This window comes from Pelodiscus sinensis, chromosome 9 (genome assembly GCF_052426305.1).
Source record: "Pelodiscus sinensis isolate ZL-2025 chromosome 9, ASM5242630v1, whole genome shotgun sequence".
Lineage (NCBI taxonomy): Eukaryota > Metazoa > Chordata > Testudines > Trionychidae > Pelodiscus > Pelodiscus sinensis.
The window spans coordinates 10,432,342-10,453,215 of record NC_143060.1 but is presented as its reverse complement, the minus strand read 5'-3'; the positions used below and the strand labels follow the sequence as shown (position 1 = coordinate 10,453,215).

The 20,874-nt window shown below is 44.4% G+C and overlaps 1 protein-coding gene across 1 annotated transcript in view; it reads right to left on the bottom strand.

Moving 5' to 3' along the window:
- The window catches only part of C9H1orf185 (chromosome 9 C1orf185 homolog), a 58,730-nt gene that overhangs the window by 8,460 nt on the left and 29,396 nt on the right, over nucleotides 1-20,874 (bottom strand). The window contains exons 4-5 of the mRNA XM_075935958.2: nucleotides 16,451-16,577; nucleotides 8,116-8,149 (exon numbers count right to left, since the gene is read on the bottom strand). Coding sequence (XP_075792073.2) covers nucleotides 8,116-8,149; nucleotides 16,451-16,577 — 161 coding nt within the window. The remainder of the gene's footprint in view (nucleotides 1-8,115; nucleotides 8,150-16,450; nucleotides 16,578-20,874) is intronic.

Below are 20,874 nucleotides of genomic sequence, written 5' to 3'. Positions count from 1 at the left end.
TACTGATAGATGGAAGTAATCATTTTAAAGGTCAAGAGATGTAAACTTATCCCAATCACCTGGAACTAAAGAGAGAGATATGAGTGGTAATGTCCTGGAGAAGGTTGGTACCATAGTCAGGGAAATCCAAGGTGCCACAAAAATTAACACCTGGGGATTCCAGCTCTTAAAAGCACTGAGATTCATGGACACTGTTAAGATCATCAGTGTGATATGATGCCAAAGGCTCACCAGTAAAGACAGTGCCATGAGCTCACTCAGTGCCAGTCTAGCCACTGCTGCCACAAACTGTGTTGCAATGGTTTGCTGTGTCAGAATAACCTTTGTCAATGCCGATGTTGAAGAATCTGATGTTGTTGGAGCTGAGCTTTTAGATGAGCGAGCTTTTGATTATACCATTCTCAACAGCTCATCTGAGAGTTGTTTCAGTGATGAATCCTTAGCCCTATTGTGAGGTTAAGCTTTAGAAGAAAATACACAGAACTGTGAAATTTTGGAGAAGAGGTGGTGTGTGAGAAAAGTTCTTTTTGTGGTCTCTGTTGAGGATCTACCTCTAGTGCATTCTTTACTCCTGTAAAGTGTTGTCATAGTCAACTTTAGACCTGTTCTGAAGTTGGAACCCAGGTTACATCTACACTATTAATTTTCTTGGCAAAAAATATGCTAATGAGGGACTCATCTGCATGAGTCACTATCTCATTTGCATATTTTCTGCTGATCTGTTTTTGCGCAAAAACAAGCAGTGTGGCTGTTTTCTTTTTGCGCAAAACCCCTTTTCCCACAAGACTGGTATACTTCCTTTTTTGGGGCATAAGGATCTTGCAGAAAAAGGGGGTTTTGCATCAAAAGAAAATGTCCACACTGCTTGTTTTTGTGCAAAAACCCATAGTACAAAAATGGATCTGCAGAAAATATGCAAATGAGATCACAAGTCATGCAAATGAGTCCCCAATTAGCATATTTTTTGCCAAGAAAACTCGTACTGTAGATGTAGCCTCAGTGATCAAGTGGGTGAGCAAGTGATCTACCATTGGAACTGTTCTGCTTTCAGAGATCATAAGCAGTGGGGTCCTGCACACCTGTGCCTAGCATAAGACTCATGGATTTGTCCATTAGTCTTTCCAGTCACTGGAAGTCCAGTTAGAAAAGGACTTTCAAATGGCCACCAATGGGAGGTCTAGCTTCTTTCCCACCAGGGTTAGTACATGTACCTAGGATATTTGGTGGAAACCAAGACCGTCTAAAAGAATTTTTTGTTCTGATAGTTAAAGAAAATAATAGCACAACAGGCAACTAAAAAACTATGATAATTTTACTAAATCAATAAAAATACCCAGGGCTCGACAAACTGCTGAATCCAAGCACCCCATTCACCGGCGCATGTGCAGTGCCGGTCTGGCACATGTGCAGTGCGAGGCTGGAGAGTGGCTCTCGCCGGGGTTTGTCAAGCCCTGCAAATACCAACTGGAAACTAGCTTGCTTAAAAAGAGACTGAGTCTCTCTGTAATGAAGCCAGGAGGTGGTGAGAGGGACTGAGTGGCAGATAGGATGGTGTGCCTTTTTATATCCATAATGCAGAGCACAAGGACTCTCTGGGTGCATGTGTGCTATATGGACACTGCTAAAAGACTTTAAACGCCAGCTCAAGGGGGGGGGCATGTCTACCCCTATTTCATAACTCTCCTTATTTCAAAATAACAAAGCAAGCATCCACACTACCAAGCCTGTAATTAAAAAATAATGGGCTTGTTATTTCAAAATAACTCCTGCTTGTGAAGAGGAATAAGCTTATTTTGAAATCATTATTTCAGGAGTTATTATTTCGAAATAACTTATTTTGAAAAAAACTGGTAGTACAGACATAGCCCAGGTTTAGGTGGACAATTAGTGGCATGTGTATATGAACAGTCACTTAAAGGAGAAGGTAATTTTATATAACATTTGAACTACAATACATATGGATTGATCTAGGTTCTTAGACTCACCTCATCACTTCGATATCTGAATGTCTTTCCAAATAATCAAATATATACCAGCACTACATATGCATGAAAGGCAAAGTAAATTCCCTTACTGTATGGAAAGGACTACTGTAATAAAAGAACATTGTTCTTATCTGAGAAACAAGAATGTCAGTTCCTGGTGTTATATTTCTGTGACGGGCTTCAGAAATATGGGCTATAAGATTGTTCCCGTGAACTGTGATGTCATCAGATAGCTCCTTAATCAGAATGCTGTAGATTGGGTATTAAGATTCCCATTGCAAAAGCCCCATCTTGTGGACAACCAGTCAATGACTGCCTGAGCACAATTAACATTTCAAGTACTGGAAAAACTAACTGTAGAACCAGAAATCATTTAAAAACCACTGCAATAAAACAGAGTGGAGTCCTTCAGACAAATGCAATTAACAGGTAGGAATCAATATTTCCTTTCTTCACATGCTCCCCCAATGTGAAATAATGGGCTATGCAGGTGGTAGGAACTAGGACAAAAACAAGGTTATTATCTCCTGAACTATGAGACTCAGAACTCTGTCTCAACCCTTTGTTTGTAGAATCATGAACATCAACTTGATAATCACTGGTGAAGATGTGAACTGATTGCCATGCAGACACACGTAGATTTTTTTTTTATTAAATAGGTTGCTTTTCTCTTGCCTAGGGGGACTGCTACTTCTCAGCCTTGAATCCCAGCAGGTATAGGATTTTTGTCTTTTTCTGTGACTTTTAGGTACAAATTAGGATTTAGTTGACAAATTCCTGTGTAGCGTATACAGGCAGTCCCCGGGTTACATACAAGATAGGGACTGTAGGTTTGTTCTTAAGTTGAATCTGTATGTAAGTCGGAACTGGCGTCAGCCGCTGCTGAAACTGATCAGTTTCAACCGCGGCTGAATCTGGATGCCAGTTCTGACTTACATACAGATTCAACTTAAGAAACCCAGGCGTCCCCAAGTCAGCTGCTGCTGAAATTGATCAGCGGCTGATTCCAGGAAGCCTGGGGCAGAGCAACTCTGCCTCGGGCTTCCTGTAGTCAGCCGCTGGTCAGTTTCAGCAGCGGCTGACTTGGGGACGCCTGGGGCAGAGCAGCTGGGGTGCTGCTGGGTTGCTCCAGTAGCGCGGCTCCTCGGCGCTACTGGAGCAACCCAGCAGCACCCCAGCTGCTCTGCCCCAGGCGTCCTGATTCAGTCGCTGCTGAAACTGACCAGCAGCGGCTGAATCAGGACGCCTGGGACAGAGCAGCTGGGGTGCTCCCGGGTTGGTCCGGAGCGGCGCTGCGGGACCAACCCGGCAGCCCCCAGCTGCTCTACCCCAGGGGTAGGCAAGAAAAGTCTGGTCTGCTGGGGGGGGGCACTAGCTGCACCCCCCCCCAGCAGACCAGGGAGACGGGGGTGGCGGGACCGCCCAAGTCCTCCACGGCTTTGCTCCGTCTCCCTGGTCTGCTGACCTGGGAGACACGGAGCAAAGCCGCAGAGCACGCGGGCAGCGGGACCGTCCAGGCGCGCCGCGGATGTCCCACTGCTGGCGTGCTCCGAGGCTTTGCTCCCCATCTCCCTGGTCTGCTGGTCAGACCAGGGAGATGGGGAGCAAAGCCACGGAGCACGCCCGAAGGGGACAGCTCAAGCGCGCCTGGGCTGTCCCGCTGCAGGCGTGCTCCAAGGCTTTACTCTCCGTCTCCCTGCAGACCAGGGAGACGGGGAGCAGCCTTTCTCGCCCCGGAGGACGGGTGCGGCGGACCGCGGCGCATCTGGGCGTCCCGCCGCTCCCGTCCTCCGGGGCGAGAAAAGTCCCGTTCGTAACTGCGCGTAACTCGGGGACTGCCTGTATAGTATTAAGGCCCTAAACACTATTCAGCCCTGTAATATCTTTTCCTTTGAGGAAACTGTTTTAGGCAGAAGCAACAGCATGGTATTTGTAGAAAATATGTTTTTGAAAACTAGGAACTGTCTTGGATGCACTTCTATCTTAGTGTATGATTACACAGATGCAGTAATGAGAAAGGACAGGTCATTTCAATACTTGGTTTGTTGAAATAGGGAAACATATGCCGACTGTAAAACCAGTTAAAAGCATCCAGGTGACACTATTAGACACTACTTGCTAACAGGGCCAGTATACAGTACGCACACCCCATCACAATGATATAAAAATGACTGTACAGGAAGAGGACTTATTGATGATACATACTTTACAATGCAAAACATTTTACTACAGTCTAGCAAAAGTTAAATATAATGGAATCTTTTTTAATTTTTTAAAAATGTAGAAAATTCCATACAAATAAACTAATAAAATATTTCAAAGTGAAGCAGTCAAAAATCAGAAAATGACAAACTTAGCCTCTGGATATTTAGGATGAATAATGGATTTAGGGATGGATCTTATGAAACATAAAAGCTCTTGTAAAGAACAGAAGTAAGCCAAATGTAACTCTTGGTAGACCGGTGTGGGGTCAAATGACTCCTTAAACAACTTTTATTTTTTGAGGAGTCAGAATTAAGCATTCCCCTCTCGCCCACTGTCACTTTATTGAGAAGTAAATAGGAGAACATGACCATCCGTGTAGGTTATTCTTGAATTTCAAGACTAGAAAATAGTTGTCTTGAGGCATGTTCAAATTCAATATTTGTAACAAGTCTGGTAAGGCAATTGAAGAGCCATAGCATAGCTGAAGAATGTGCACCTGTTAACTATATCATAGTGGTTTCTTCTGAAAGTGACCTTCAGTTTTGTGTTCCAGAAAATTTCAATGGAGATCATGTCCACTGGTAGAGTGGTCTTCTTAACTAGGACATACCGTAATTTAGCGAATATAACACTCACCCGAATATACCTTGCGGTTTTTTCTATTTGAGGAAAAAAAAATCTTGTATACCTCGTGCAAGAATATAATCTGCGGGATATACAAGACTTTTCTGTGCTGGAGGTATATTTGCTGGGGGTATATTTACGGTGTGGGCGGGGGGGGAGGGAGGGAATAGCCACTCACCGCCCCAGGTTCCAGAGCAGCTGCCAGCCTCCAGGTGGGGGAGGTTCCTCCGCAGTCGCAAAAAGGAGTGGGGGAGCAGGACCCACCAGCCTCTGGGAGGGGGAGAGCTCACCACCTGGCTCCTGTGCAGCTGCAGAAAAGGGCAGGGGGATGAGTGCTCCTCTGCGCCTTCCTGCGGCTACGCAGGAACCAGGGTGTGTGTGTGTGTGTGTGTGTGTGTGTGTGTGTGTGTGTGTGTGTGTGTGTGTGTGTGTGTGTGTGCGCGCGCGCGCGCGCGCGCGCGCACTCCCCTGCCCGGAGGCCAGGAACGCATCACTCTCTCTCCCTCCCCTCTGCCCCCCCGGTCCAGAGGCAATGGAGAGCTCACCACCTGGTGAGTAAAAAAAATTCTATATACTCTGAACCGAGTATACCCCGTCGGGGGGGAGGAGGTGCGGGGTCTGTAAAAACAAATATAACCCGCGGGTTATGTATCAGAGGGGTAGCTGTGTTAGTCTGAATCTGCAAAAGCGACAAGGAGTCCTGTGGCACCTTATAGACTAACTGAAGTGTAGGAGCATAAGCTTTCGTGGGCAAAGACCCACTTCGTCAGATGCAGGTAGTGGAAATATTCCTGCCTCTGGAAATTTCCACTACCTGCATCTGACGAAGTGGGTCTTTTCCCACAAAAGCTTATGCTCCTACACTTCAGTTAGTCTATAAGGTGCCACAGGACTCCTTGTCGCTTCCGCGGGTTATATTCGCTAAATTACGGGTAATTTTGCTTTTATGCAAGAGGAGAGAAGGAAGTGAGAACAAAAAACATGAGTCAGAGCACAATTTGGATAGCCTATAGTTCTGCACTGTCTTTAGGAAAGAGGGTTTTATCACAGGATTCTTCATGATTTCCATAATGTCCTCATTAATACGGAAGGAGGTCTTTGGCGTCCCTGGATTTGAAAAGGCCTCTTCTGGAATCTTTGAACTCCCTAATGCCCTCTTTGAAGAGGTCCAAAGCAAAGAATATTGTTTTAGTCCCAAAAATGGAATTGTCTGACAACTTCCAGTTGTGTGTGCATACATGCATATAACTTCCTTCCTAGGGAAAACCCTACTTCATCAGAAGTTCTGGAGAGAAACTGGACATACCATTTCTCTTAGATAGAAGAAGGAGGTTGCCAGTATCAGCATGTGCTTGACTAAAAAAGCTGATTCACCAAAAGGAAAGAGACTGGTTCTTGTCAAGATGGAGCTGATGCAACAGTATCCCTCAAACTAAAAAAACACTCTGATTACATTTGTTTGATTGATGTTACAGAATACAGGAATTACCCAAAAATCCATATTAGGAGGGCTCTGAACAAAAGCTGTAATCTACAGATTTAAGTCAAATGCTATACATTTCAATCCTCAAAGTTGTATTGACATAAAAGTATTTCCTGAAAATTTATAGTTTAGTATAAAACTTTACTGTCAATTTCATGAGTTTCGATGCAACTTTTTTTCCCAAAACGGCTGAGTAAGATTTTTCACTCCTCTCTGCTCTATTTTAGGATTTCTATAAAGGCAACTACTTGCTAAAATAAACAGAAACAGTTGAGAAAGTAATTGTACTACCATATAAAGTACTGTTGCCATTAATTTTGTTGTAAACACAGGATAAAATTGGGTTAGTTTTAATATAGTAGACAAATTATACAATTAGTCCATGCAAAAGTTTGTTGTTGTGAGGGACTCCTACTTGATTCATTCCCTTTTCTTCCTGTTTGCAAGCATCAGTGTACAAATGTTGAGATTATTTTGCATGTTAATATAACAAACCCAGGAAAGGAGACTGTATTTGGAACTCTAGTTGTTTGTGTATGCTTACACCAGACTCAGGAGGGAAACCGACACAGCAGCTCCGTCAGGAAATTGGAGAATAAACTGTACTTCTACATGGATTTACTATACACTGCCTAATAACTGTATGTATATTAATATCATTTATAGAACATCTCTTAGGGTATGTCTGTACTGCACACTTATTTCGAAATAAGCTATTCTGGAATAGTTATTCCAAAATAGCTTATTTTAAAATAGTGTGTCTATAATGCAGGGAAGCCTCAAAATTAGTCCGAAGCAGGCTTCCCTAATGTAGATGTGCTATCTCAATTTAGAACCCCAGAAGGCACTGAGGAGGAATAACTTAGAATGGCCTTGGTGAGGGACTATTTCAAAATAGCAGCAGTGGAGCATCTACATGTGCTTTATTTTGAAATAGCTATTTCAGAATAGGCATTATTCCTTGTAGAATGAGATTTACAGATTTCAGACTTAACCGTCAATTATTTCAAAATTATTTTGAAATAATGGAATGGCTGTGTAGATACTCATATTGTTATTTCGAAATAATGCTAGTTATCTCAAAATAATGGTGCAGTGTAGACGCACCCTTAGTCTGGTCCAAAAAGTAAACAGATGGTTAAGTTGTTAATGCTGTAGAGTAACTGGCTTTTATCAAATTGCACTACATATTTGGTAAAATTAAGGGACCTGATTATGAGCTCACTAATTTAATTGAAGAAGTAGCATTACATTATAAAATTGGTGTGAGAAGAGTTTTAGAGCCATGGTTTATAACCAAACTGATACTTAAAGATATGCTGACCTGTTTGTAAAAAATTTAGATAGTTAACATGAATGTTCTGTTGGTTAATGAAGCAAGCAAATATTTGTCCTCATCTCTTTAATTTAGTATGTACTTTTTCATTAAAATAGGTTTTTTTGGCTGCTTCTGTCCTTTCTAGATTTTGAAGCTATTTAATATTCTTAATGCTATCATAATTTTTATGAACTAACAGTATTGATTTATAAAGCTATGTAGCATAAAAAATATATGTGACTAGATCCTCAGTGAAGTTACGGTAATTTCCACCTACTGATGGTAATACCTGATAGGTAAAGTTATTACCATGTTTAAAATATTTTTTCTTTAACTTTTAGAACCTATGCTATGGGGCTTCTGTTATAATTTCTATGTCTTAGTAATGGAATTTTCCAGTGAGAGTTAGTATTTAATTTTGGCTTTTAACTTTCCTGTATTTTGTGTTGGCTTTCAATGGTACAATACAGATTTTTGTGTGCTGGACTCTGTTATAGTACCTGTTGCTGCCTCTGTTTGCTTTTTGCTTGAGTCCTGTCAAACATAAAACAAAATGTTATCAATCACTCACAAGTTACAACAGATTTTATTTTGCTAATTATGTAAAATTATCATATAGGAAAAAGAGTAATAGTCACCTTCAATGCTTTTTAAAAGTAACTTCTCTTAAGACATATTCCAACTCTCAATCCTTGCTTCTCAGCAAACTTTAGTTCAACAGGATTCCAAATGAAGCATTGGATGAGATGATGTTTTTGAACAAAGTACAAACTATTCGGGATAGGGGTGGGAGGTGGAATAAGCTTTCCAAAGCTAAAGTTTGCATACTGTAAAATCCACAGGATAATTATAAAATGTATAGCAGGAGTACAAACAGACAGCATAAAATGTTACAATAATTAACAAATAAATTTACACTAATTAATGCAGAAAGCATTTAATGATGAAATTAAAATAACTGAACATTTTTAATAAAGCTACAGTTACCTTTCTTTGTAACTGGTGTTTTTTAAGATGTGTTGCTCATGTCCATTCTACATTAATTGTGTATATTCACCAGTGCCCAAAGTTTTTCCCTCAATGATATCAACAGGGGCTGGTTCTGGAAGCCCCTGGAGTGGGGCCCATATGACATGTTATAAGGGGAGCTGACAGCTCCCCTCACCCTCAGTTCTCTACTGCCAGAAACTCCAACAGTAGGGAAGAAAAGTGGGCCATGTAATGAACATAAGCAACACATGCTCATGGGGGCGGGGAGACTGGAAGTGTAAGCTACAGTTGTGCTAATGCAGCAGGTAGAGGACAGTGAATCTTCATTTCAGCCCACCTGGGTGGGGGCTCGGAGAGACTGAAAGTATGATCTGCAGCCGCACCGGGCAGCAGGGAGAAGGGCGTGGGGTTCCTTTTGAGCCCTAGAGAGCAGAGGTTGTGGGGGAGAAGAAAAACAAGTTTTGGCTGGAGAAAAATTCCAGTAACCAGAGTGCCTTTGTGAAAAGGAATCCAAGTATTTGTAACCTGTCATGTCTGACTCTGAGTCCCAGCTAGGAGAGATGCCTGTTCACAAACAATATCTAAGCCTCCATGGAAATAACTTGAGTTCCACAAAAGAGACTGGCATACAATTTGTTTAGGGACAGGCATTAAAAACCATTAAGGGCAGACAACAGATCTTTGTTTTCTAGTGTAGTTTCTTGGTTCTTCAGAGTACTTCAGTGACTCAAAAGTAACAAGCACTACTAGGGTTATCATTTGCAGGATGAACACCTTATTTACATTACAAGGTCTTTCAAGCATGGAAGCAAACCCCACAGCAATGTGTCAAAGTGCTCTGTGTCCAATGGGGAAAGGAAAAGGAAGGGGGGGCATTATGCTGAATGAAAAGAGACCCACTGAGCTGAATTAACCTAGTACCTTCACGCGCTGTCTTCCCTGAGTTGTACAATGCAGAGTGGCAGCTGTATGTGTGAGTTCTCATGAATGAAAAGAGAACCGCAGAGTAGAGATGGGCCAGCACCTTTACATGCTGTCTTCCCTGGTCTGTCAAATGCAGAGCAGCATCTGAGGGGGAAGTGACTAGTTGATAGTTCTAATCAATAAGCTCCTGCTTATGTTTTGTTAGTCTTTAAGGTGCTACTAGACTATTTGTTGTTTTTTAAGTTTTTCCTGTTACAGACTAACTTGGCTACCCCTCTGAAGCTCCTGCTTATTGGTTAGTTGACTAGCCGCAAACATCCCTACATGGGGGGTGACTGCCGGACCTCTGCTTTTGGAGGAGGTCAAGACACTGAGGCCAATGGCCTAACTAAGATCCCCTCCACCATTGGCTGGGTCGGCTGAGATAGCTACATGAACCCCCACAGGCTCCAGTGTTACAAGACCACTTGCCTTGGGGGCAGACGCAATGCCAGCAACACAGCTGGAGCCAGAGCTTGACCTGCTGTCAAAGACTGCCTGTTGGTGTTGGAATCAGACACTGAGTGAACACTGGCACATGACTAGGAACAGGTGGAATGGTGACTCCTTTCTGAATGGTGCAGATCATTGCATCTCAAAACCAAATATTTGGATCGGGATGAGTCCCCGGTACAGAAACCCCGGGACCACTGGCGTTCAGTGGATCGGTAACGATAGTCCAGAAATCTACATCTCACACTGCTTGAGAGGATCTAGGATTTTAAGCGGGACTAAGACGTGTGTCTGAGGATCTCCCTGATCATGGAATCATAGAACACTAGAACTGAAAGAGACCTTGAGAGGTCATCAAGTCCAGTACCCTGTCCTCACGGCAGGACCCAGTACCATCTAGACCATCCCTGACAGATGGAGATGATAGATGGAGATGAACATCTTGGTGACCACTGTTGATGGGACAGTGACTGGTGGCCTTGCTCACCAAAGTGGTCATGTGATCAGCACTGTGATGAGGGAGATATGTCGGGCCGGTGCTGATGCTTTTGCCAAAGGCATATGCCTCCATGGGTTGGCACCAGATTACAAGCAAGGTAAGCCCAGAATCCCTCTGTCAGCACTCTGGATCAGGAGAACAAAGAGGGCTTTTTGAGCCTGCTTCATTGTTTCTGATGCATGATGGTTCTCTGCACATGAGCACGTGTGGAACGTCCCCCATGACAAGGCTGTAGGTTGCCCAGATCTGGCATCCTTTAGATCAAGAGTGGCAGACCTATCTCCAGTGAGGAGATGATGAAGGCCAAGGAAACCATGTGGAACTTTAGGCTCTTGAGATAGCAGTTGAGATTGCTCAGATCTAACACCCTTTGTCTTTGCTTTTGGGATTAGGAAATTGCAGGAATAGAAATGGTATGGGCCAGGAGTCCATAATGGGGCCAGAACAAAATTAGAATCAGAGTGGAGGTGGGTGGTACTCAATACCTAACACCTGTGGGGGCTAGTCCAGACTGCTCCCTTGAATATTTATCCCTCTAGGGAGCCATGTCTCAAAATGTGGAGACTTCTGATCTAAAACTATTTAAACTATCTAAGACTAACACACTGCTTATTGTTTGTAATAAAACTTGAGAAAAAAATACTGAGAGATGAGATTGCTTAAGCAATGAGTGATTCCAGCAATTATAACAGATGGTAAGAAGGAACTGAAAAAGGGAAGGGCTGACAGGGCCTTAAACCAGCGCTACAATCATGTGGTGTAAAAGAGCACTAGCATTGACCCAAAGGATACCACTTAAGGGAAAAACGTTTCGGCAGCTTAACAAGCGTACACAAATACCTATACAGGAATGCACATGTGCAAGAACTTGAAGATAAAATATCGTATCTAGGGGTGCATAGTAGATTCAAAGTAGTATTATTAAGTAGCCACTACTTTGCAGTACATATGTAAAAAGACCAACAAAATACCCATTGACACTACTGAAAGGCTGCATTAGCAGTTTAATACAGTTTTTATTTCATGGATGCATATATGCCAATTAAGTACAGCACTAAAAAAATTCCCTCAAAGTCCTGACATACCTGGAAATATTTATTTTGGAATATTTGAAACAGTTTGCTGGAACTGAGGAAGGCTCCCAGTCACCATGTTAATTGGAGCTTGATAATAGGGGGTTTGGCAATCCACACTGGTGAGGTGTGATTTTTGAGGCACTTACGTTACCATGAAGTAGAGAACTTTTAGTGTATGCCAGCAGGGTCTACACGTACCTGTTAGGGTGTGTCTACACTGCAGGGCTTAATTCGAAATAAGCTATACAAATTGAGCTATGTCAATTACATATCTTATTTCAAAATAATAGGGAGTGTCTACAAACCAGTTATTTCAAAATAGAGCACTCTTACTCTGACTTCCCTTACTCCTTGTATAATGAGGGTTACAGAAGTCAAAGAAAGAAATCCTCCAGCTTGACAGTATTTTGACACTATTTTGAAATAACCGCCTGCTGTGTAGACACAGACAAAGTTATTTCAAAATAGCGCTAGTTATTTTGAAATAATGTGCCTGTGTAGACATACCCTTAGGCTACGTCTAGACTGGCATGATTTTCCGCAAATGCTTTTAACTTTCAGGGTATGTCTACACTACAAAGTTAATTCGAACTAACAGACATTAGTTCGAATTAACTTTGATAGGCGCTACACATGCAAACTGCTAGTTCGAACTTAATTTGAACTAGCAGTGCGCAAAATTCGAACTAGGTAAACCTCATTCTACGAGAACTAAAGCCTAGTTCGAATTAACTAGTTCGAATTAAGGGCTGTGTAGCCACTTAATTCGAACTAGTGGGAGGCTAGCCCTCCCCAGCTTTCCCTGGTGGACACTCTGGGCACCACCAGGGAAACTCGTCTGCCCCCCTCCCGGCCCCGGAGCCCTTAAAGGGGCACGGGCTGGCTACGGTGCCCGTGCCAGGTGCAAGCCTGCCAGCACCCAGTCAGCAGACCCTGCACCTGGCACGGCTCGAGCCAGCCACCCGTTGCCACCCAGCCCTCTGCCTCTTCCTGGGACCAAGCTGGCGGCTCCCGGGAGCCTGCCCAGGTCCGCAAGAGGCGGGTGCCCGCCTGGTCTAGTGCAGACATCGTGGACCTCATCCACGACCTCCGCACTAGACACAGGAAAGTGACCGTCTAGGGCAGGATAGCTGCCAGCCTGGCCACCCAGGAGCAGGTTTGCATGAAAATCAAGGTGTTCCACTGAGACCCCCGACCCTGAGCCCTGAGCTTACAATGGCCGTACTGGGTCAGACCAAAGGTCCATCTAGCCCAGTAGCCTGTCTGCCGACAGCGGCCAACACTAGGTACCCTGGAGGGGATGGACCGAAGACAATGACCAAGCCATTTGTCTCATGCCATCCATCTCCAGCCTTCCACAAACAGAGGCCAGGGACACCATTTCTACCCCCTGGCTAATACCACTCCATGGACCCAACCTCCATGACTTTATCTCACTTCTCTTTAAACTTTGTTATAGTTCTAGCCTTCACAGCCTCCTGCAACAAGGAGTTCCACAGGTTGACTGTTTGCTTTGTGAAGAAGAACTTTCTGTTATTAGTTTGAAGCCTGCTACCCATTCCTTTCCTTTGGTGTCCTCTAGTCCTTCTATTATGGGAACTAATGAAGAACTTTTCTTTATGCACCCTCTCCACACCACTCATGCTTTTATAGACCTCTATCATATCCCCCCTCCGTCTCCTCGTTTCTAAGCTGAAAAGTCCCAGTCTCTTTAGCCTCTCTTCATATGGGACCTGTTCCAAACCCCTGATCATTTTAGTTGCCCTCCCCTCTCCCACCCTCTCTCTTCCCCTCTCCCACCTCCTTTTCCCAGTCTCCCCGAGTTTTGTTCAATAAAGAGAGTTTCTATTTTTGAACACACGTGTCCTTTATTTTGTACATCAGGAAGGGGGGCTAGGGAGGGGTAAGTGGAAGGAGGTGAGGGAGGAATGGGGTACGAGCCCCCGATGGAGGACTGGGCTGGCTCTGCAAGCTCCTCGGGGTGGAAGCTCTCCTGAAGCCCCTTGATTGACCCCACCCCCTCCCAGATGGCAGCCTGCGGCAAGTGCAGCCAGGCTGATGGCCGAGTGCTGTGATGTGCTGAGTGTGGGCACTCAGGGCACTCCAAGCCAGGACTGCTTTGCAAGCAGGGAACCCCTGAGAACTGTCTGTCCGGGGTGGGGGTCGGGTCCCTTTAAGCACGATGTCTTCACTAGACCAGGCGGGCGCCCGCCTCTTGCGGACCTGGGCAGGCTCCCAGATGGCCGGGAAGAGGCGGAGGGCTGGGTGGCTCGAGCCAGCCACCCGTTGCCACCCAGCCATCCTTAACCTCAGTTCAGGGTCCACTCAGTGTGGACACGCTAGTTCGAATTAGCAAAACGCTAATTCGAACTAGTTTTTAAGTCTAGATGCGCTAATTCGAATTAGCTTAGTTCGAATTAACTAATTCGAACTAAGTTAGTTCGAATTAGTGCTGTAGTGCAGACATACCCTCTGTGTGCAGCATGTCAGTGCGCTTTAGAAATTGCATCCATTCATGTTACTCTGCTTAGGAAATTGTGATGTATTAAAATATATCCTTGTAATGGAAAAGCTTTAGTACCAATTACATACCCCTTCTCTGATACTTCTGTTGTGTATTTAGACACCTGGCAACCTTTTTTACTATATTCAGGCAGCCAGCATCTTTTAGCCAGGTTCTCTGAATGTTAACCTGATCCTGAATAAGTAGTGTATGACATAGTATATTTTATTATTACATTTTCCTTAAGAAGAAATTCAACAAAAAAAGAGAGAAAAAGATATCACATCCATTTAATATGAAATGCTGTATAAGGTAGTTAACCCTTAATTCTAGGCATAAGAACAAATAGTGGAGGCACACTAGGAAGTATAGTGCAGGAAATGGTGCCTCCTATTAAAATCCTCAGTTTGATCATAAGAGATACAACTGTTGTCTAGAAATTAAAGATAAAAGTGACTTGGGATCTTTAGATGTATTGCTCTGACTTTCACTGACTGCCTCCAGACTATGTAGATCTTTGCACTCTCCCCTCCCCTACTTGCTTAGGGTATGTCTACACTACCCCCCCTAGTTCGAACTAGGGGGGTAGTGTAGACATACCCTTAGCTATTTAGGGAATTAGGGATGTGAAGGACTAGTCGACTATCCAATAAGCAAATGCTTATCAGATAGTCGACAGGCTAGTCAACTAGTCACTTCCCCTTCCCTTGCTGCCTCTATCAGAAAAAGGCAGCAAGATGGGGGGAGAGAAGAGGGTACTTCAAAGTGGCAGCACCACGTGGAACCTGGGGCCAGAGCCCGGGCTCCACGCGGCGCTGCCACTTTGAAATGCCGTGTGCAGACTGGGGCCAGCTGGGATGTCCCCAGGCTGCACGTAGCATTTCAAAGTGGCAGCACCACAGGGCTGACACCGAGCTCCGTGCAGTGCTGCCGCTTTGAAATGCCACGAGGAGTCTGACGCCGGGCTCCCCGTGGCATTTCAAAGCAGCAGCATTGTGGAGTTTCGGGTCAGCGGGGAAGTCCCCAGCTGACCCCAGACTCCACACAGCGCTTTCATCTTTGAAGTGTAGCAATAATCCTAGGGCTGTTGGTACACTTCAAAGGTGGTGGCACCTTATTGACTAATCAAATAATCAATGCAAAATGCATCGACTATTTGATTAGTCAGTTACTCGCAATTTAACATCCTTATATAGCAGTAGTCACCAACCAGTAGATCGGGATCTACTGGTAGATCTTGCAGTCTCTGACAGATGATCCCGGCTGGTTTGGACAAAAGGCTATCAAGTGACAGCATTCAGCTATCCCTCCCCACACTGGTGCTTATCTCCTGGCCTTTGCCTTGAAGCTGCCCCCCGCCCTCCAGGACTCTCCTGCTTGCTGTGAAGAGCAGGGAAAAGAGAGGAGGGGATGCTGATGTCTGGGTGCCCCCTCTCTCACTGTGTATCCTATCTACAGAACAAGGGAGTGGCATAACAGGGCTTAGGATGGGAGGGAGTTTGCTGGCTGTTTTTGAGAGTGGTGCAAGGTCATGGCAGGGGTGAGCCTGCCTTAGTCCCACTGCACCACCACCCAGGAGTTACCCGAGGTAAGCAGAGTTCCGCTGGAGCCATCTCCGAACTCCTGCCCTGGTCATGAACGCCTCCTGCAGCCGAAGCCTCTGCCACAGCACTGAGCCCCCTGGATCCAAACTCCCTTACAGAGCTTGTACCCTGAGCCCCCTCCTGCACTCCAATTCCCTGTCCCAGGCTCAACTCAGAGCCCCTCTCGCACTCCAAATCGCTTAGCCCACGACCAGAGCCTGCTTCACAACCCTCTATCCCTGCCTGGTGTAAGGGAGGGAGGACAGAGTGAGCAGGGGCAGGGCCTTGGAGAAGAGTCATGAAGGAGGCAGGACAAGGGTATTTGGGTCTGAGAGATCCTGAATTGCACTTAAATTGAAAAAGTGATCTTGTTCTTAAAAAGGTTGGAGACCATATGGAATGACCATAATCTTGCTCTAAGATCTCTTAAGATACTTTACTCTTGAAGTAAATATATGCTGTGTATTCTGAAAGAACTACCTTGTTAGTATGTTACATATTACTCAAAAAAGAGTAATATTCTTTATAAGTCAGCCCAAAATTGTTTTGTTACAATGCTTTTTTATAAATATCTACTATGTACCAAAAACTATAAGGTGACTTATAGTTTGGACAGGATAAAATTACGACACTTTATTACATAAACTTTATGGTTCTTTAAAGATATAGTTTACAACTACTCTCATGCTGCCAGAGTGAGAACAAGACTGAAATTGTAATTATGTTAGGGTTGCCTTTTATTTTTAGAATAGAGATGCTAGGTTTTACCTGTGATTTTCCAACATGAAAACTCTGAGAGAGAGATACATGTTTATAGGGTTGAGCATCAGTTGGTACAAATTTGTTTGGAAGTTCTTCATCTTTCATAATGGTTCTGAGAAACTGAAAAAGCTGCCTGAAAGAAATATGAAACAGACGGGTAAGATTACACATGAAATTAAAATGTATGCATGTTTATGGAAAGTTATTAATTCAGAGCATGCTAATAAATGTAACAGTTGTCAGTAAATATTTTTCTATTTCATTTTCATACCAACGTACAGAGGTCCCCTGAGTCTTTAAAGTAAGACGTGAATGCATGTGAATGAGAATAATGCCCATGATATTTTGTTAGGACACTTTGTATTTTACTACTGAGGTAAGTCCTCAAACTAAAACTACTGTATATAGAATCTCAAATACACATTCTGAAATGTGTGGGAATAGTGACCATAATATAATAACATTCAACATTCCTGTGGTGGGAAGAACACCTCAGCAGTCCAGCACCCTGGCATTTAATTTCAAAAAGGGGAATTACACAAAAATGAGGTGGTTTGTTAAACAGAAATTAAAAGGCACAGTGACTAGTGCCAAATCCCTGAAAGCTGCATGGAAACTTTTTAAAGACACCATAATAGAGGCCCAACTTAAATGTATACCCCAAATTAAAAAACATAGCAAGAGACCTAAAAAAGAGTCACCGTGGCTTAACCACCATGTAAAAGAAGCAGTGAGGGACAAAAAGGTATCTTTTAAGAAGTGGAAGTCCAATCCTAGTGAGATAAATAGAAAGGAACATAAACACTGTCAAATCAAGTGTAAACATGTAATAAGAAAAGCAAAAAAAGATTTTGAGGAACAGCTAGCCAAAAACTCAAAAAGAAATAACAAAATGTTTTTTAAGTACATTAGAAGCAGGAAGCCTGCTAAAAAGCCTGTGGGTCCCCTAGATGATCGAGCTATAAAAGGAGCAATCAAGGACGATAAAGCCATTGCGGAGAAACTAAATGATTTCTTTGCTTCGGTCTTCACGGCTAAGGATGTTGGGGAGATTCCTGAATCTGCACCGTCCTTTGTGGGTGATGAATCTGAGGAACTGTCCCGGATTGAAGTGTCATTAGAGGAGGTTTTGGAACAAATAGAAAAACTTAATGTTAACAAATCTCCGGGACCGGATGGCATTCATCCAAGGGTTCTAAAAGAACTTAAATGGGAAATTGCTGAGCTATTATCTGTGGTTTGTAACCTATCCTTTAAATCGGCTTCCGTACCTAATGACTGGAAGGTAGCCAACGTGACACCAATATTTAAAAAGGGCTCTAGAGGCGATCCTGGCAATTACAGACCGGTAAGTCTAACTTCAGTACCGGGCAAATTAGTCGAAACAATAGTAAAGAATAAAATTGTGAAGCATGTAGAAGAACATAATTTGTTGGACAAAAGTCAACATGGTTTCTGTAAAGGGAAATCCTGTCTTACTAATCTATTAGAGTTCTTTGAAGGGGTTAACAAACATGCAGACAAGGGGGATCCAGTAGATATAGTATACTTGGATTTTCAGAAAGCCTTTGACAAGGTCCCTCACCAAAGGCTCTTGTGTAAATTACATGGCCATGGGATAAGAGGGATGGTCCTTTCTTGGATTGAGAACTGGCTAAAAGACAGGAAACAAAGGGTAGGAATAAATGGTAAATTTTGAGATTGGAGAGGGGTAACTAGTGGTGTATCCCAAGGGTCAGTCCTGGGACCAATCCTTTTCAACTTATTCATAAATGATCTGGAGAAAGGGGTAAGCAGTGAGGTAGTAAAGTTTGCAGATGATACCAAACTGTTTAGGATAGTCAAGACAGAAGCAGACTGTGAAGGACTCCAAGAAGATCTCACCAAACTGAGTGATTGGGCAACAAAATGGCAAATGAAATTTAATGTGGATAAGTGTAAAGTAATGCACATCGGGAAAAATAACCCCAACTATATGTACAGTATGATGGGGGCTAATTTGGCTACGACAAATCAGGAAAGAGATCTTGGAGTTATCGTGGACAGTTCTCTGAAAACTTCCACACAGTGTGCAGCGGCGGTCAAAAAGGCAAATAGGATGCTAGGAATTATTAGGAAAGGGATAGAAAATAAGACCCAGAACATCTTACTGCCCCTGTATAAAACTATGGTACGCCCACATCTTGAATACTGTGTACAGATGTGGTCTCCTCTCCTCAAAAAAGATATTTTGGCCTTGGAAAGGGTTCAGAAAAGGGCAACTAAAATGATTAGGGGTTTGGAACGGGTCCCATATGAGGAGAGGCTAAAGAGACTGGGACTTTTAAGTTTAGAAAAGAGGAGACTGAGGGGGGATATGATAGAGGTCTATAAAATCATGAGTGGTGTGGAGAGGGCTGATAAAGAAAAGTTATTTATTAGTTCCCATAATAGAAGAACTAGAGGACACCAAATGAAATTAATGGGTAGCAGGTTTAAAACTAATAAAAGGAAGTTCTTCTTCACACAGCGTGTTGTCAACCTGTGGAATTCCTTGCCAGAGGAGGCGGTGAAGGCTAGGACTATAATAGAGTTTAAAGAGAAGCTGGATAAATTCATGGAGGTTAGGTCCATAAAAGGCTATTAGCCAGGGGATAAAATGGTGTCCTTGGCCTCTGTTTGTCAGAGGCTGGAGAGGGATGGCAGGAGACAAATCGCTTGATCATTGTCTTTGGTCAACCCTCTTTGGGGTACCTGGTGCTGGCCACTGTTGGCAGACAGGATACTGGGCTAGATGGACCTTTGGTCTGACCCAGTACAGCCGTTCTTATGTTCTTAAATATCTAACATTTTAATTAATTGGGTTTATTTTTGAGTTTACAGGATTTTCTCAGAACAGCTAACTATATTAATGCTTTACATGAACTTTTTGTTTAGTAAAGACTTTTCCATCTCTACTTACATTCCCAGTAAATTATTAATATAAAAGCTGTGCATTTTACCTTGTTCTATGTCTCCTTTTTCTCTGTAAAAGGTAACAAAAGTTATGAATGTCATCCTCTGCAATTCTGATGGCTATTTTCCCCACATACTATCTTGCTCTGCCCTTCCCACTTCTGGCTTCCCTATTAATCCCTAATGAATAAGTAAGGTCACACAAACGTTTGCTGACTTTTCTTCCCACTTCCCTATCTTACTTAATTTCACCTTATTTTTCCTGCCCTATTACTCCTATACTGTATCTCCCATCATAACCTTGCCCCCCATTTCAGTTGCTGCTTTCCCTTTATCAGCCTGTCATGTATCTCTCTGCATCTAGCTGTCCTTGTTTAGCCAGTTCTTCAAAAGCACAGAGGAAAATAAATTGAACTCCTAATATCTGTCTACACTGCAACACTATTTCAGGATACTGGAGCATCCTGAAATTGCTATCCCACATCTTCACAGCAAGCCCATTATTTCAGGCTCGCTATTCTGATGTCCCTGTAAACATCATTCGACGAGGAGTAAGGGACATTTCGGAATAGCGCTTTATTTTGCAATTTGGCACTGTGTAGACAGTGCCAAATGATGAAATAAGCTATTTTGAAATAGCATTGTGTGACGGGGCGGCCCCGCACCGCACTCAAGCCCAGGGAAACCACCTGGGGCCGGGGGCGGAGAAGGCCCCACCCACACAGCCCTACTGGGCATGCTCCAAAGGGAGCAGAGGTACAAAAGGCTGCTGGCCTGCTCAGAAGGGGCAGACTGCGACCCGAGCAGGAGCTAGCAACCACTGGCCAGAGAGGGAGTCGCCAAGGGAGCTGAGCGTGCTGCTGCCGGACCTCCGCCGGGCTCGGCCCCAACGCCGGAGCCGCCGACCGACCCCCCGTGACCCGAGCACCAGACCGGACTCCGCCAACTCTGCGGCTGCCAGAAGGAGGACCACTACAGCCCGTCGACCGACGCCGACAGGTGGGACCGCGGCAGGCTGCGAGCAGGGGGTAGGAAGCAACCCAGGGCAGGGAGCTGTAGAAGCCCCTGAGGGCTCGGGGCGTTGCGGGGAGGAGCTCCCGCCGAGCCAGTGGTGGGAACCACCCGGAACTACTAGGGCCCTGGGTCGGGGTCCGGTGGAGAGGGAGGGCCCGGACCCCCCTACCCCTGCTGCCCGAGACCCGGGCAAGTGGGGACCGGGATAACAAACCCTAAACTGTGGACTAGGCCTCCGGGCCTGCGTATTGTGGACTAGGCCTCCGGGCCTGCGTATTGTGGACTAGGCCTCCGGGCCTGCGAACTGTGGACTAGGCCTCCGGGCCGGCGTATTGAGGACTAGGCCTCCGGGCCGGCGTATTGAGGACTAGGCCTCCGGGCCTGCAAACTGAGGACTAGGCCGGGAGGCCGTATTTCCCCTAGCACAGGGGCATTGTACTTTGGAACTAGGCCAGTGGGCCGTATTTCCCCTAAGAGAGGGG